Here is a 17,117-nt window from a genome sequence, read left to right as displayed (position 1 = left end):
ATAACAAAGGAGCACACAAACCACCAAGTAAAAGACTAGACAGCTTTCTGATGTTAATAGAGTTCTAATAAATAAATTGAAAGAAAGTATTTCCCACAAAACATAATTACCCAAAGCTGAATCACTGAAAATTCACTGAAACATAAAGCAAAATAAAGAGGGGAGGAAAAAAAAAGAACAAGAAATCATTCTAACAAAACGGCTGCTAGAATTTCAATACCTACCTGCCATTACCACAAAGTGGAATAAATATGTACATCACACTTGATTGATTTAAAAGTTAAACCAGTTTAACCAAGAGAAGTGAAAGCATCTGTCCACACAAAATCTCATACATGAATTTTCAGAAAAGCATTATGCATAAAAGCCAAATTGCAGAAACAACCCAAATGCCCATCAAATGCTGATGAGGTATACATACACAATGGAATATTATTTGATTATAAAAACGAGTGAATCCCTGGGTAGGGATGTAGCTTAAAGATAGAGAACTTGTCTACAACACGTATGAGACCCTGGGTTCCATCCCCAAAACCACACACACACACACACACACACACACACACACACACACACACACAAAGGGAAAAAAATAGGAGAGAGAAGGAACATATTCTCTCTTTGAGTCCCTAAGAAGAAATAAAGACTGCTGACCCCTTGTCTTTGGATTTCTGGCCTCCAGAACTGTGAGGACATGGGCTGGCAGAGTGGCTCAAGCAGTAGAGTGCCTCCCTAGCAAGTGGGAAGCCCTGAGTTCAAATCCCAGCACCACAAAAAAGAACAGAAGTAATGAGCTTCTGCTGCCTCCAATACTAAATTCATATAGTCAACTGTTATAGTGACACTAGGGAACTATTAGCCATGAATTATATGATATCATTTACATGAAACGTTCAGAAAAGACAGGTCTCCAGGAATGGAGGTAGTGGCTTAGGGCTATGGGTAGGGTAAGGGGAAATCTAGGTTCAAGGTTTCTTTGGGTATGATGAAAATATTTTACTCTTTCTATGTCAACCGCTTCTATTTTCTAATTTGACAGTGTAGGGAAAGTTTCCTACATTCCTGAACAATGCAACACAAAATTCAATTGGTACTCTGAGAGAAAAAGGCAAGGGATTATACAGTGTCATCAATGTCCATTGTATAACCCCCACTCTGGAAGACTAGTGAAGGATCCCAGAATGTGCTACCCCAAAATATACTTATTTGAAAGACTGTTTTGAGCTAAATACCACTGAAAATCAGCAAACTCCGTAAAAGTTCTAAAAACATAAGCTTTCCTTTTGCAAAGGCAATTTTCATTTGTAGATGTGTCTACTACTTCAGCACAAAGAGGAGGAAGACTCTTTATCTGTCTATCTATCTATCTATCTATCCATCTTCTCAGGGCCTATCTCTTGTGTTATACCCTCAGTAATTTTGCTTTCAGTTTGTTTTTCAGATAGGGTCTTGTGATTTTGCCTAGGCTAGCCTAAGACTGCAATCTTCCTACCTCCTACCTCTACCTGCAGAAAAGCTGGGATTATAGTTATGTGTCACCTTCTTAACTTTTAACAATGGACAAAGAAACAAAACCTTATATAACCCAGGCTTACCAAACTTCTTGTAGTTACCTTCCTATAAATTGCCCCCCTCCCCTAAGGATCCCTAAATCCCTTTCCTTTTTGGGGGGCCTAAAGAGATATAGAACTCCAAACTCTAATTACTCCTTTGGGGCAATTATCTCCCATATGTAAATGTGATGCATATGCTAATAAACTTCTAGGTCCTTTTCCCTTCCTAATCTGTCTTTTGCCAGTCTAATTTATAGGGCCGCAGATAAAGAACCTAAGACAGGAAAAAATTTCTCCTCTAGCCAGGTGGCAGTGACTCATGACTGTAATCCTAGCTACTTGGGAGGCTGAGATTGAGAAGATGGTGGTTCAAGGGCAGTCTGGGCAAATACTTAGCAAGACCCCCAACTCCAAAATAACCAGAGCAAAATGGACTAGAGGTGTGGTTTAAACAGGAGAGTGCAAAGCCCTGAGTTCAAATGTAAGCCACCCCCCCTTCCTCAAAATTCTCCTCTACATCAGTATAGCATTATCAGAAGAACAAAACTGCAACAATTTAATGAACTTTATTTCTGAATCTAGAATTGGGCGATACTTCATTCCACAGAATAATATTCCAATGAGCCAAGCAGAAGAGATTGCTTTTATGGACAGAAAAAGAAAGGCTGAAGAAAGCAAACAAAACAAAGAGAAAATAACCCAGGTAAGTGGAACTCCTTGAGGAGTGAGAGGTGACCAGTTCACCTCCCACCTCCTGCCAGGTTCAGTGACATAGGGACTGCCAGAATCCCCCAAGCTGAAGGTTCAATGCCTGAAAGGTAAACGACAGGCTCACATATTTTAATGGGAATTTTATGCCCAGGGAGCTTAAAAACAGAAGAAAACCATTAACTTTGAATCTGCACCTTCATCCACCTACAAAGTTTCCCTTAAGACTTTAGCCACCAGAATTCTTCTCTAAGAGCATGTATAATACTTAAACCATATTAAAATTTTTGTATGCATATTTCTCTGTCTCTCTATTCAGACTGTGATTGCTCTGAGTGCAGAAGCCATTCTTCTCTCTCTCTCATATATATATATACATATATGTGTGTATATATATATATATATATATATATATATATGAAACTTAATTACTCCATTCCATGCAACTACCATATCTGGTTTATGAATACCACTCAGTAAGTATCTACTGAGTTAATCTGAGTAGAATCCACTAGAGAACAGACCACGTACCTTTGTCTTAAAATGACTCATTCATTGGTGGTCTGGGGGCACAGAGAGTGTTATTTGGTAGCAGAAAACTAGTTTTGGTGGGAAACGATGTGCTGAGCTAAAAAAATCTACTTTCCAACTCCTTTTCAGCTTGAGGTAGCCATAAAACACAGTTCTGGCCAAGGAGAGGTAGGAGGGAATTACTGGGTATGGCTTCCAAGAAAGTTATTGCTCTCCTGATTTAAAAAGGCACATATACCACTGCCAGAATCCTGTGGTTCTTTGTCCATTTGCTTTCCTCTTGGTTGAAACACAGAAATGGGTATGATGTCTAGATTGGTAGGACCATCTTGAGATCATAAAGATGACATGACCATACACAGCGCTAACCTGTGTGCATTTCTGAGGTGCTATACCAGCCTCATGACTTTTTGTTAAGTGAGAAAAAAACTTATCATTTCATTGTCACTGTAACTGCTTTCTGTTGCCTAAGTAGAATGCAACCCCTGTCTTTTAAAAGATTAGCTGAAAAAGCTGGGCACCAGCTCATGACTATAATCCTAGTAACATGGGAGGCAGAGATCAGCAGGATCAAGATTTGAGGCCAGCCTAGGCAAATACTTTCCAAGATCCCATCTCAATCAATAGCTGGGCACAGTGGCTCATGCCTGTCATCCAAAGCTATGCTGGAGGCTTAGTTAGGGAGGATCACATTTCCAAGCTAGCCTGAGCAAAAAAGTTTGCAAGACCCCACTTCAACAGGAAAAGCTGGGTCTGGTGATATGTGCCTGTCACCCTAGTGACTACAGAGAGCCTTAAATAGGATGACTGCAGACCAGACCAGTTAGGACAAAAAAAAAAAAAGATTCTATCTCCATAATAACTAGAACAAAAAAGGCTGGAGGTATGGCTCAAATGGTAGAGGGCCTGTCTAGCAAGCGTGAAGCCCTGAGTTTAAATCCCAGAACTGCCACACACACAAAAAAAAAATTAGTTGAAAATGATAAAGTAAGTGGATTTGAGTTTAGCATTTTCCCCATAAGCCCCTCAACTTTAACAGTAAAGGAGAAATGCAAAAGCATGTGAGTTAGGAACTGCAGGGAAAGGACAATACCATCACATGACTGTAGAGGAAAGAAATGGACATGCTACAGTATGAGCCCCATTTCTAATATGCCATCTCCCAGTAGCAAATGCTAATCATTACACTCAATATTCATCTAATGAGTGTCATCCCCAACATCATTTCCATTTGACTTGGTGTGGAAGAACAATAAAGCGTATACTAGCATTTTCCAAAAAGGTATTCTACTGAACACTTGCTCTTGGGAGCTTAATATATGTTATACCCAGAATTCTGTTATCAAATAATTGTGGGGAATGATGAGCTAAATGTCTTCATTCCTGTAGGTCTTCTCCAAGGTTTTCCTACTCTCAAAAGATTTTATTAGTAAACTTTCTCAAAATTATTTGTTCAGGGATTCTTTTCTTCCCAGAGCTACTTAAGTGTTTCACAGAAATGTCTGGCAAACATTGGGGTAACTCTGTCACATTCTGGAACAGTTGTGATCCCTCTATCTCAAGGAGATTTTTGCTGCCCTTTCTGGGTCTCTTATGTTAAATTCAATGATGTCTACTAACTGTTTTTCTTTTTTCCCCATGTGCTTCAACCCTATAATGTACTGGTCGTAAATGAACAACAACCTTGAATAATGGACAAGAGGCCATTTGCATTCTTCCTCCATACAAATTCATGGTTGGTCATTTAGGCAATAAAATTAGGTTTCTGAGAGGAAATGAACATGAGTCATGACAAGAATTTAAGAAGGGAGTGGGGGAAGAAGGCTGTATTAACCAGGTTGTGCCCTGCTCTAAGTTACTCCATATTGTATAGATCAGGCTGTGCCTTGCCCTGAGTCATTCCATGTTATGAAACAGCAGTTTGCTCTATTTTGAGTGCAAATGCTGAAGCAGAATAACTACATCTTGTTTATACAAGTAAACAACCACCATCTGTCCAATGCAAACCACGAGACAGATTGATAATTTATGCAAAAAAAAAGATTACCACTTATGAACTTATCAAACTAAATCAAGAACACAGACATGTGGGCACATCAAAACCATATAAAAAAAAAATCAGGCCCACGAGTTTGCCAAACACATTAGACCCAGGAATGATGCAACCCCCCCCTCAATGGGGTCATATAAAAGGAAGAGTGCCTTACATTGGGGTATGGCGGCACCCACTAATCCCATCATCCCAATTCTGTCCTGGGGCTTCAGCTTGGCAGATACCCATTTGATGTAATTCACTCAATTTGCCAACTGTCTGGATCCAGTAAGCCTAGAACCAGCTCTGCTCTCTGACATCCCTGTACCACAACAGTTCTGACCAGGGTATGTTAGTATCTTGTTTAACCACATGAAGTGACTCTCTTTGCATCTGTATCAGCTTTCTTCTCTAGCCTTCAGAAAGGTCACTTTGAACCCTACAGTGGCTTTCTTAGCCATTCTGAAATCTATATATTATTGCAATTGGAAAGTTAATATTAAGAATGGAATAAAAGCCTGCTTGCCAATGCTCACAACTATGAAGTGAAATTAATAGTATTTGGTGAATTAATGCCAATGAAATGGATGTAGCCTATGAATTTGTTATTGAGTAAATGCTAACATGGAAAGACACAAAAATGTCTGTGTTTCTGATACAGTTTGCTCACGACAATTGCATCACACAAATATTTAAAACATGAAGCTGATAAGCTACTATAACAAATCATATGACACCATCCTAGAAGTAATATACATTCTATTCTTGGAATAAATGTTCAGTAGAACTCATCTTATGAAATGCTAATACATACTTTAGTATTAACTACAACAACTGAAATAGAAAGGAGACTGGGTATGATACTCATTAGACGACCATGATTTGCATTTAGTGACTAACCATCCTTGAGAATGAAATGGAGCCATTTTCAACATCTGATATTAGAGCTAAATGAGTTTGCACAGAAGGTAAAACAGCCAGACTCCAGCAGTTGGGAGAAGGCTTCTGCATTCCACCTTCACTAGACAGGTGAAATGGCAGCCTGGTCTTTCAGATGACCCTGTGGAATGGTATACAGACAACCTATCCCCCAAGTCCTGTGCATTCTTTGGCAATGTAGCCACACAGTGCCTTCAGCTTTTTAAACGAAAGAAGTACCACGCACTTTAAAGCTCTTAAGAGCTTCAGAAGAGATGAGACCCTAAATCCACAGCCCATTAAGCTGATACTGAAGGCTGTGAGACGTCACTGACAGGTCTGCTTACAGGGGTTATTAATACTCCATCCGAAGAATCTGAACCAGGAGGCTGAGAAAGAGCTTAGGAAACACATCAGAGATTTCTTTAGTTTTAGCATTCAAATGGGCACTGAGTATAAGGTTTAGGCAGAAGTTTCAATTTACTATTTTATTAGCACACATTTAGCTTCCTTTGTGCTAGGCCCTGTTCTAAGCACTTTACAAAAAGCAACTATTTTTGTCTTCATAATATCTCTACTCATTAGGTGGTTTCCTTATCCATGCTTTACAGATGTAGAAACCAAGACATAGAAAGGTCAAATAGCTGGTTTATATAACCAAGAAACTGCAGTGTTTCCTCTGGAAAGCCCTCTCTGATCCCCTCTAGCTGTGCTTATCCACCCTTCCCCTAGTGTTTCCACTACACTGTGTGCAAGCTTCTGTGGCATTGACTGTATTAGTACAACCATCCCAAAGGTCTTCCTTCCCCACTTCCTAAGGTCAGGGCCCTACCTTACTCATCCCTGTTCTCATGCCTAGTCAGAGTTCAACACACATTTGCTAAAATGAATCAAAAATTGCAAGTCTATTTCTCTTATCTAAAATCCTTGCATCCAAAATAATAAAATAAAATACAATCCTTGCATCCACATATGTCTTGAAAATCAGAATATTTTGGACTTTAGGAAGTTAATTCAGTGTACATACTATATAACCCCTAGAGGGATCTTGGCCAGCATGCATAATGAAACACAAGTCACACAAAGTAAATAATAAAGACTATCAATGAATAGACTAGAAGCAACCTCATGAGAGATCTTGACTTTATCTAGTCAAGAAAATCCTCCTACCTTTTGCTTCTGAAGTGAAGAGACTCACTGCTGTCCTACAGTAGGAGCTCTTCAAGGGCAGCTGTCATGCTGCCGCAAGTGAACACAGACTTCGTGGCTTAAATCAACATGACCTTATAATCTTAACAGTTCTGGAGGTCAGAAGTCCAGAAGATGTCTCACTGGGATAAATTCAAGATGTTGGCAGGTCTGTGCTCCTTCTGGAGTTCTGGGGAAGAATTCATGGCTTAGCCTTTTCTAGCTTCCACAGATGGCCTGTGTTCCTTGGCTTGTGGCCTCCTCCTCCATTTTCAAGCAAGGAAGGGTCAGTCAAGTCTTTTTCTACATTATTCTGTCTTTGGTTCAGCTACCTTCCTCTTTTATTTTTCAGACCCTGTAATACATAGGGTCTGCCTGGATAATCTCCATATCTCACATCCTTACCTTTGCCTTGTAAGGTAACAACTGCATAGAGTTTGGAAATTAGAATACAGATATTTTTGGGGGTGAGCGTATTATTCTACCTGCCACAGTATTGACAATGTTGATATTCCTTCTTCATCCCTAACACGAAATACAGTGCTAGAAACACAGGAGAGGCATCATAACACGTTTAATGATGGGCCTCCATGTACACTATTTAATGTTTCCAAGTACCAGTTGCCTCATCTTTAAAGCATCTGTTATGTTAACAGAGAGAAAACTACCAATTCTGAGCCTCACATGAAATAATGCATGTGAAAAATGCTCTGGAAGCTACAAAGAGCACTAAAAATAAAGTTCCTATCTAACAAACTAGCAGTAATGAATAAATATCCATTTATGAAAAACCTGATACATAAGTTAGGAAGGAGGGGATGCTGACAGACTTCTTACTCAACTCTAGAAGTTATATAAGAGAGCCAGTTGCTAGATGATCTAAGTCATGCTATCACACAGCCTTGAGGTGGGTCAATTAGCTCCTTTAAATTTAGCACCCAATTTAAAGGAGCACCAAATTTATGCTGGGGTAAAAGTATCAAACAGACTGTTCTTCCAGGTGAATGGAATGTACGGCCACCCCAAGTGTAGCATATTGGTGAAGACTGGGCTCTGGAGCCTACGTACAATCAAATGTAATCCACACTTAGAGCCTGGTGACCTGAGACATATTACTTAACTGCTCTCTGCCTTGGTTTTCTCATCCGTAAAATGAGGAAGAGACCCATCTCACAATGCTGACAGGAAGATAAGGTGAGTCATTACCTACAGAACATTCAGGCACAAGGGAGAGCTCAATAAAAATCAGTGTCATTTTCCATCATGGCCAGCATGCACTCCTACGTTTTTACAAGTCCTTAGCACATGCCCACCCAGCAGGCCAAAGGCTGGCACAGCGCAGCACCAGTAAATGAATCTCTAGCAAAGGGGACACTTTTTGCTATTGGTATCTTCCTCCTTGCACCCCCATTTCTGCATTCCTATCCTATTTCCTGAGCACTTGTGGAACAGAGCTGAAAAGCCAACCTGGATCCTGCAGTCCCTTGTCATGAAATACAGCGAAATCTCTTGTTATTAGAACAGGAGACAGAATGACTGGAAGATTAACTCCCTAAAATAGCAGTCTTTCCCAGTGTGTACAGCTGTATGTTTCTGATAAAGGGAGAAACATTTTACTTCTAATTTTTAAACTTTCATACTAAAATCATACTGTGCCAATATCATTTCAAAATGCAGGCTGCAAAAACATGTTCTTGAATATGTTTCCTCTTGTCACATTCTGTCCTAAATAAAACCCCAAGTTATTATGTCTCAATAGAAAAAGATAACAAGTATACAGTAAACTATTTTCTGTGGAACTTGGAATAATGACAGTGATTACGCTGATTAAAAAACTACTGCTATAACATTATTTTTTTCAGCGCACACTACATGCCAGACATTGTTCTGAACACATGATGGGCATTTAGTCCTCAACATTTTTATGAAGCAGATACTATTGTTCTCTCCATGCTACAGGTGAGAAAAATGAGGCACAGAGCAGTTAAATCACTTGCCCATAGATGGTGTACACATGTCTAGTAAGTGTTGGAGGCAGGACTGAACCTAGGCAGTCTGGCCTGAGTACACATTTTGATATAAACTCCACTCCCTCTCAAGCTGGAAAGCAAAGAGATTTTCTCCTATATGCAGATCAGGACCCATACCAAGAATATGATCTCATCTCCAAATCCTACACACCAAGTCTTTCCTTTGTGCCTCTGCAATGGAATGCCTTATCTCCCTTGTGTCCCTGGCAAACTCTGACCCATCTTTCACTACTCTGCTCTCTTTCTAGTTTACTGCAGGTCGGGCACACCGCATGCACTCAAGGTAAACAGAACAGCAAGATTCCAGGGTGGCAGTTATTCAATAATTGATAGATTTTCCTATGGTACTGGTATTTAAACAGCATTAGCCTTTTCAGAATAAACTCCCTAAGTTAACTTATGATTTGACTTACAAAACTATGATTTGCATTTCACCTAGCACTGCATTATAGATGCTTGTTAACTTGTGAAGTCCTGATAAACCCATCCTAAGGTGAAAACACTGAGAGTTAAAAAAATGCATTCAACACACTTGGCCTACTCAACATCCTAGCTTAGCAACACAGCACACTGTAGAGTGTCAGCTGTTTGTCCCCATGATTGAGGTGCTGACTGGGAACTGTGGTTTGCTGTCACTGCCCAGCTTTTGAGAGAGACCAGAACACATGCTGCTAGCCCAGAAAAGGATACAAATTCAAAATCTGAAGAACAGTTTCTACTGAATGCGTATTGTTTCTGAACCGTTGTAAAGTTGAAAAATCCTAAATTGGACCATCCCAAGTCAGGGGCCATCTGTACATATGATGATGGGTGTGTTTGTAGCATTTGGGGCCAGGGCATATGGCTTAACATAACCAAACATGGAGCATCTGAACAGAGGCAAGTTGTTGTTTTTCTTCAATCCACTTTACTAAAGCTACATACATTTTGAATAACCTTTCATCAGAATCCTCTGAACTTTATAATGCAACAAGTCCCCTAGACAGGAAAGAAGCCAAGACACATACAGACACACACACACATCAACCACCCAGGTAGTTATTTCACTGGCCACCTTACTTGTTAATGTTGCTGCCTTCTTTCAGTCGCTCCCCTGCAGCTCCTGTTTTTGATACTCTCTCACTCCCCGCAAGGTCCACCAGGCTGACCTTACTGACTTTCTCTCCAGAATTCTAGTTAAAGAAAATTAGAGAGACATAACATATATTAATGCAAAAGTCACATGGACATCTATAAATTTATATATATATATATATATATGTATATATATATATATATATATATATATATATATATATATATATAAGCTCTGTGATTAAGAGCAACAGAGAATCTATTCTACTCTAACACAACAAATTTCTTAAGATTTTAAATGGTCTGAAGTTATCTGAATTAGCAATTAATTTCATAGTCAAGATTTAAACTGGTGTGAAATACAGGATTCTGTTCTGTGGCTGCTAATGAGTCCACCAGTTTTTCAGAAAACAGCCAGAAAGCTGAAGATTTAGCTGGGTGCCTGATCACACCTATAATCCTAACTACTCAGAAGGTAGAGATCAGGGGGATCATAGTTCAAAGTCATCCCTGGACAAATAGTTCTCGAGACCCTATCTTGAAAATATCCATCACAAAAAAAGATTGCTGGAATAGCTCAAGTGCTAGAACACCTGCCTAGCAAGTGTGAGGTCCTGAGTTCAAATCCCAGTACCACAAGGAGATGAAGGTTAAGAGAATATGGTTGATGGACTTCACATACCTGTATGAAATAGGTATGTGAAACCTCTTGCAATTGCTTTAAATGGGATGGGGAAGGGGTTGGAGGGAGATGGTGGGGGCAATCTAGCCAATGTATAATGTAAGGCTACTCGGAATTATCACAATGAATTCCCCCTGTACAACAAATATATCCTAATAAAAATGGAAAATAAATTAAAAAAAAAAAAAGAAAGCTGGAGATTTGACTATAAGGAAATATTAGCACATGAGGTTCCTGTGCATTTGGGTCAAGTTCATTTTCTTTTGAAATGTGGATCTTAGACAAAATATTGTGGTTTCCTTTTTAATATCCCTCCATGACCATGAAGTAGATTTAGTTGTTTTTAGGGTAATTTCAGTATGACTGGATACATATTAAAAGCTGTGTATGTCATCATGGGTAGACAGGGTCCTTACACCTGAATCCAATTTTTAAAAAAGTGATAAAAGGAAGACTTCATAAAGGATTTAAGCAAAGTAGATCATCTAGTAAGCAGAAGAGCCAACATAAGATTCTCAGCCTTTGAATCCAAACATGAAACATGTCCTTTATGCAGATACTCTGAGTTCTTCCACCACCCCCAAAGGTTCTGCCAAATTCCTCACCCCAGACTGCAGGTCATAAAGTGTCTGTGTGATTATGATGTTGAACACAGCATGGGAGCGGCTACTTTCTTCATTCATGTTGGTTGCAGCTACCGTTCGAGACTTATTTCCCTCAGACATCAGTGACTCAATATCCTAGAGGCAAAGCATCAGGAAAATACTATGAGCAAAACCACAAGAACACAGTCCTACATCCCAGGTGCATGCATTATGACTCCTCTGACTCCTTACCCACACCTTTCCATAAAACCCTTCCTGACGCATCCCACAGAGCATGCATTAAGCTTTCCTCTCCCAGCCCCCACTGCTTTCTTGTGTATGAAATGTCACCTCCATGCTTATTCTGTCCAGCAATTGTCTCCTTTCTCTGTAAAGACCCCACTTTCTTTTTTTGTATGTTCCTTGGAGAGTTAATAATTACTGGGCACTCTAGATACTGTAACTCTTTATACACTTGGTCCTAGTGCCCACCTGAAACCCATGGTCTCTTATAAAAATGTTTGCTGAACGAATTTGTCTTAGCCAATGTTTTTTTGCTAAGCAAAACAACTTAAGGGAAGAAAGATTTATTTTTGATTCATAGTCTCAAAGATTTCTGTCCATGATGGCAGAGAGGGTGGGTCAAAGCAGAGAAGATCACATCATGGTAGCCAGGAAGCAAACACAGAGAGAGAGAAGGCCTATGCTCACTGGCTTTCTCCTTTATTCCATCTGGGTCCCCAGACTATGGGATGGTGCTGCCCACATTTCTAAAATGAGATTTTAAAGAAATGACACTTACCTCAAAATTAGTGACAGCCAGCTGAGATAAACCATCCACATATGGGCCCAATACTTTATGCTCTCGAACTTTAAGAGACTGCCTGCTTCTACAGAGGGAGAAAAAGGAATGAATGAATGAAGAGCAAACTGGATGCTTTTCTTCTTTTTAAGTACTCAGAAACTAAGATTACAATTTCAAAAGAGTTTTTAAGAAAGGATTCTAAAAGCTACTTTATTTGGATTAGCAAAACAGCATTCCATATGAGGAATGTCTTTTATATTCTGATTTCTATTTAAAGTAATGTACTATTTTAAAAAAATTCTATCTCTAGTCCTAAACTAAACAAACCAGTGCACAGTACTAAGTTGGGTTGCTTGTTTTAACACATAAACTTCAGTTTCACATAGAAGGAAGGAAAGAAGAAAAACAAAAGAAAAAAGGTAGCTGGCAGAGTGGCTCAAGTGGTAGAGCACCCGTCTAGCAAGTGTGAAGCCCTGAGTTCAAACCCCAGTACAACCAAAATATAGTAATAATAATAATAATAGTATCTCATCCATATCTCTCACTCTCATGGTCTTGTATATATTTGGATTTGGATTTGGGTGTTTCACTTCACTGGAAAATTACAGTGAATGAAAAGAAAAAAGGTAAAGCAAAATATGCCAAAACAAATTTAACCTTATGGCTATTTTAAAAGTAAGCACATTTTTGGTTAAGTAATGTCTTAAAATTTTTGAACAAATACTGAACGATAATGAAACATTTTAACTTTAATTTACTTCAAACTGTACCAATTTATGTTGCTTCTTTCTATGCTGGCAATTTTATAGAGAAAATGAGATTACAGTATAACAATTATTGCCACAAACATTTATTCTATATTTAGAACTGGTTCTGCTGGTAAAGATTTTATAGTTCTTTTGAATTTTTAAAAGACAACTCTGGCTGGGACCCAACTGAAGAGTTTATTGGACAATTGAGAATATTTATAAATAAATACATGTACACTATGTTATTACATAGTATATATACATATATTGTGAATGTCATCTTTTTCATGGTATTGGATATTAATCATCTTTCAAGTTAAGAGTCAGTGGTTCGTATGTCTCAAGTGTGGATAAAAGAACTAAGAACCAATGAATGCTTCCCAAGGTCTGGGCATTGTTTCCTAAGCACTTTTCAGTTCTCCCACTTAACCTCACAAAGAGATTAACAATCTCTTATAGAATTCAATGAGCAATTCTGCTGGAGTCTAAGCAGGGAAAGACTCCAATGCCCATCTTCAAGATATCTATTGTGCCACACATGATCAAAAGCACTTGGCTCACTTTGCTTGCAAAAGTAGAGCTTCTATAGCACTATCCAGCAGCAAGAAAAAGTAAATCTAGCACACTATCAAGTGTCTGTGATGGTGCTTAACACCTAGAATTCTTGCACTGCTGGGATTATAAACTGATATAACTACTTTGCACTATTTAATAAACTGGGAACCTCAGTATCCTGTGACTCACAATTCCACCCCTAGTTGTATTCCCTAAGAACTCCTACTGTATGCCAGGATGCCTACAGAAGAATGCTCAGAGCAGCGCTGTAATGATAAAAAGTAGAGACCACACAAGTTACTGGGGAAAAGATAAGTTATAGCATAATCATACAATGGAACATTAAACAGCATTAAAAATTACTGCATTAGTACTACATATATAAGAATGAATAGCAAGAAGCATAGCTCAGTGGTACAGTACTAGCCTAGCATTTGTAGGGCCTTAAATTCAATCCCTAGCACAAGGGGAACAATGCTGATGTTCTATAATTCCAGAACTTCAGAGGCTGTGCAGATAGATCACTAGTTTGAGGCCAGCCTGGGCTACATAGAGAGATCCTGTCTCAAGGGAAAAAAAAAGAGAATGAATGAATTCTTGGGGGAAAAAGCAAATCACCAAAGAGTATACATAAAAAATGTTAAAAATTGTGCAAATTTATATATAAATACTAAAGAAAAGGAAAAGAATGATAAACATGAAATTCCTAATTACCCTGGGGAGGGATAGGGAATGGAATGAGAGTCACATAGGCATCTTAAAAAATATTAGTCAAGTGGTGAGTATGCAGTTGTTGACTTTATTATTCCTTAAATCTTAAGGTGTTGTAAGTGTTCTTTTATGTAGTTAAGTAGTTAATAACTCAAAGTAAATACAAACATTTCCTACCATTGGGTCACTTCCTTGACACCTATAATTTTGATCTTACACTTTTGGTTTCATCTAGATCACATGGACTTAGAAGTGTTTACAAGTAGTACACATCACACGCTGCTAAAGGACTAATGTAGCATTAGTAACTCAATTTTTATAACTCATTCATGGTGGCAAAAAATAATACCGATAGTAAAAAACATTTTTATATAACATGTATAAACAACTTTATACATGAATATAGGATAAATTGTAAGTAAACTGGGTATACTTACAGATTTTGGGAAGCAATAAACACCAGAGTCATGACCCATGGCTCAAATACATACATTCCCTTGAAATTTTAACTTTAGGATCATTTAAAACTATTACCCATATTTTCATGTTTAATTTCAACCACTAACTTACCCTTTGGGGTCTAAAAGATCCCGAACCTTCTCATTATAAATTTCCATATAGGATACTTCGACTTTAAAGGTCTGTGACTCATTTTGCTCCATAGAGATCCTTTTAAATAAAGCACAGCAGAGCCTTGGAATAAGGCCTAGTTGCTCAGCATGACCCATCATGGAGAAGGACTTTCCTGAACCTGGAGAGGAACAAGCAGAAGGAAGGAAGGGTAGAAAGAGATGCAACATGTAACGCCTTGACCTTATAAACTGTCTTCATCTATTAGCCACGGTCACAAAGGAAAAAAAAAAAAAAGGAGTAAACTTGGCCCTGAAACCCAGGCTGCAAATGTCACAGGTACTGCTGTTTCCATCATACTACAGTCTCCAGTCTGCCTTTCACTGTAAGATCGAGAGGGCCTTTTGCTTACAGATGGATATGTACAAATGCTCAAAGTAAATATACACACTCTTTGAAAGCATGTATAGTAAAATTCCAACTGAGCACTAAGTAACATGAACAGTTACTTACCGTTTATATACACATAATACATATATTATATCATGAGTATTTTTTCCTTTGATTCTTCTAGTTATCAGATGATATGAGGTAGCACTGTAAGGATTTATTTATTTATTCCCACATTATAATTTTTTTTGATTGAAAATAAATTTTTCTTTCTTTCTTTCTTCTTTTTTTAATTATTCATATGTGCATACAATGCTTGGGTCATTTCTCCCCCCTGCCCCCACCCCCTCCCTTACCACCTACCCTGCTCCCTCCCTCTCCCCCCAACCCTCTAGATACCCGGCAGAAACTATTTTGCCCTTATCTCTAATTTTGTTGAAGAGAGAGTATAAGCAATAATAGGAAGAAACAAGGGTTTTTGCTGGTTGAGATAAGGATAGCTATACAGGGAGTTGATTCACATTAATTTCCTGTGCATGTGTGTTACCTTCTAGGTTAATTCTTCTTGATCTAACCTTTTCTCTAGTTCCTGGTCCCCTTCTCCTATTGGCCTCAGTTGCTTTTAAGATATCTGCTTTAGTTTCTCTGCGTTGAGGGCAACATATGCTAACTAATTTTTTAGGTGTCTTACCTATCCTCATATCTCCCTTGTGTGCTCTTGCTTTTATTATATGATCAAAGTCCAATCCCCTTGTTGTGTTTGCCCTTGATCTAATGTCCGCATATGAGGGAGAACATACGATTTTTGGTCTTTTGGGCCAGGCTACCTTACTCAGAATGATGTTCTCCAATTCCATCCATTTACCAGCGAATGATAACATTTCGTTCTTCTTCATGGCTGCACAGAATTCCATTCCCACATTATAACTGGAAAAGTCACAGCCAGAGTGCTAATGGCTGAGTCACTACGATGTTTTTGCTTTGCCTGCCTTAATCAACTGCTGTACCAGCCTTGGTTTAACGATCCACATCACTTCTAGATCTCTGTGAGAGTCCTCAGAGGCAATCATGCTAAGCTTTTTTATTATTTTACTATAACATTTATGCTGAAAATCTGGTAATTACGTTTCCAGTTCAAATACAGGTTAAAACTATAATTTAGGAAAATGACACTTAATAGTTTAAAACTAGCTTTGCTCATTAACACTGAAATTACTCAATTACCAGAACCACTGCACCTTCAAAAAGGAGGTTACTTTTGATCATCTAATTCAGTTAAACACATAAAGTTAGAAGCATTTTTCTGTTGCTTCTCAAACTTTTTTCTATTTCTAAGCTTTAAGAAATGCATATTTAGGTCTGGGAATGCAACTCAGTGGTACAGCTCATGCTTAGCACACACAAGGCCTAGGTTCAATTCCCAGTACCTGCCTCTCCACAAAGGTATATGTAATATTATTGACAGCAATAAAAGCAGTGTTTTACCTGTCTGTCCATATGCAAAAATACAAGCATTATACCCCTGAAATGCTTTTTCAAGAATTCCTTCCCCAAGACACTTGAAAACCACTTCTTGACCTAGAAAACAAGATAAACAAAGATTTAGAACTAAGGATAATTTTTCTTGATATATTTGTATTAATAACAACATTCTCTCACCTTCCCTCCCAAGTGTTAAAAATACACTGAATGCTTCCTATAGACAGGGCTATGTGTTAGGACTTAATTTCATGCCTCCCACTCCAAACAGGGTCTTGCTATGTCGCCCAGGCTGGTTTCAAACTTGTAGGTGAAAGCAGTTCTCCTGCCGCAGCTTCTCCAGTAGCTGAAACTATAGGCATACACTACCATGCCCAGCTTGCAACTTCATTTTTGCTTCTACATTATAGGTCAGCACCCAGAGAAGTTTATGATTCTACACTATTTCTCTAGGCATGAAAGTTTCTTTTCCACTGTCAAGTGAGCCATATGGAAGCATCATTCAAATTTGGTTTAGTTTTATTCTTAGGACTTTGTATCTAAAATATCATTAAATAT

General features: G+C 38.5%; 1 protein-coding gene across 9 annotated transcripts in view; it reads right to left on the bottom strand.

Moving 5' to 3' along the window:
• Kif13a (kinesin family member 13A) overlaps nucleotides 1-17,117 on the bottom strand; it is a 178,172-nt gene that overhangs the window by 58,454 nt on the left and 102,601 nt on the right. For all 9 annotated transcript variants that reach the window (XM_074082828.1, XM_074082834.1, XM_074082831.1 and 6 more), the window contains 5 exons: nucleotides 16,566-16,658; nucleotides 14,691-14,871; nucleotides 12,103-12,190; nucleotides 11,322-11,456; nucleotides 10,020-10,132 (listed from right to left, as the gene is read on the bottom strand). In XM_074082828.1, coding sequence (XP_073938929.1) covers nucleotides 10,020-10,132; nucleotides 11,322-11,456; nucleotides 12,103-12,190; nucleotides 14,691-14,871; nucleotides 16,566-16,658 — 610 coding nt within the window. The remainder of the gene's footprint in view (nucleotides 1-10,019; nucleotides 10,133-11,321; nucleotides 11,457-12,102; nucleotides 12,191-14,690; nucleotides 14,872-16,565; nucleotides 16,659-17,117) is intronic.

The sequence above is a fragment of the Castor canadensis genome, chromosome 8 (genome assembly GCF_047511655.1).
Source record: "Castor canadensis chromosome 8, mCasCan1.hap1v2, whole genome shotgun sequence".
Lineage (NCBI taxonomy): Eukaryota > Metazoa > Chordata > Mammalia > Rodentia > Castoridae > Castor > Castor canadensis.
Note: the sequence above shows the minus strand (reverse complement) of the source record. Positions and strands in the feature narration are given on the sequence as shown.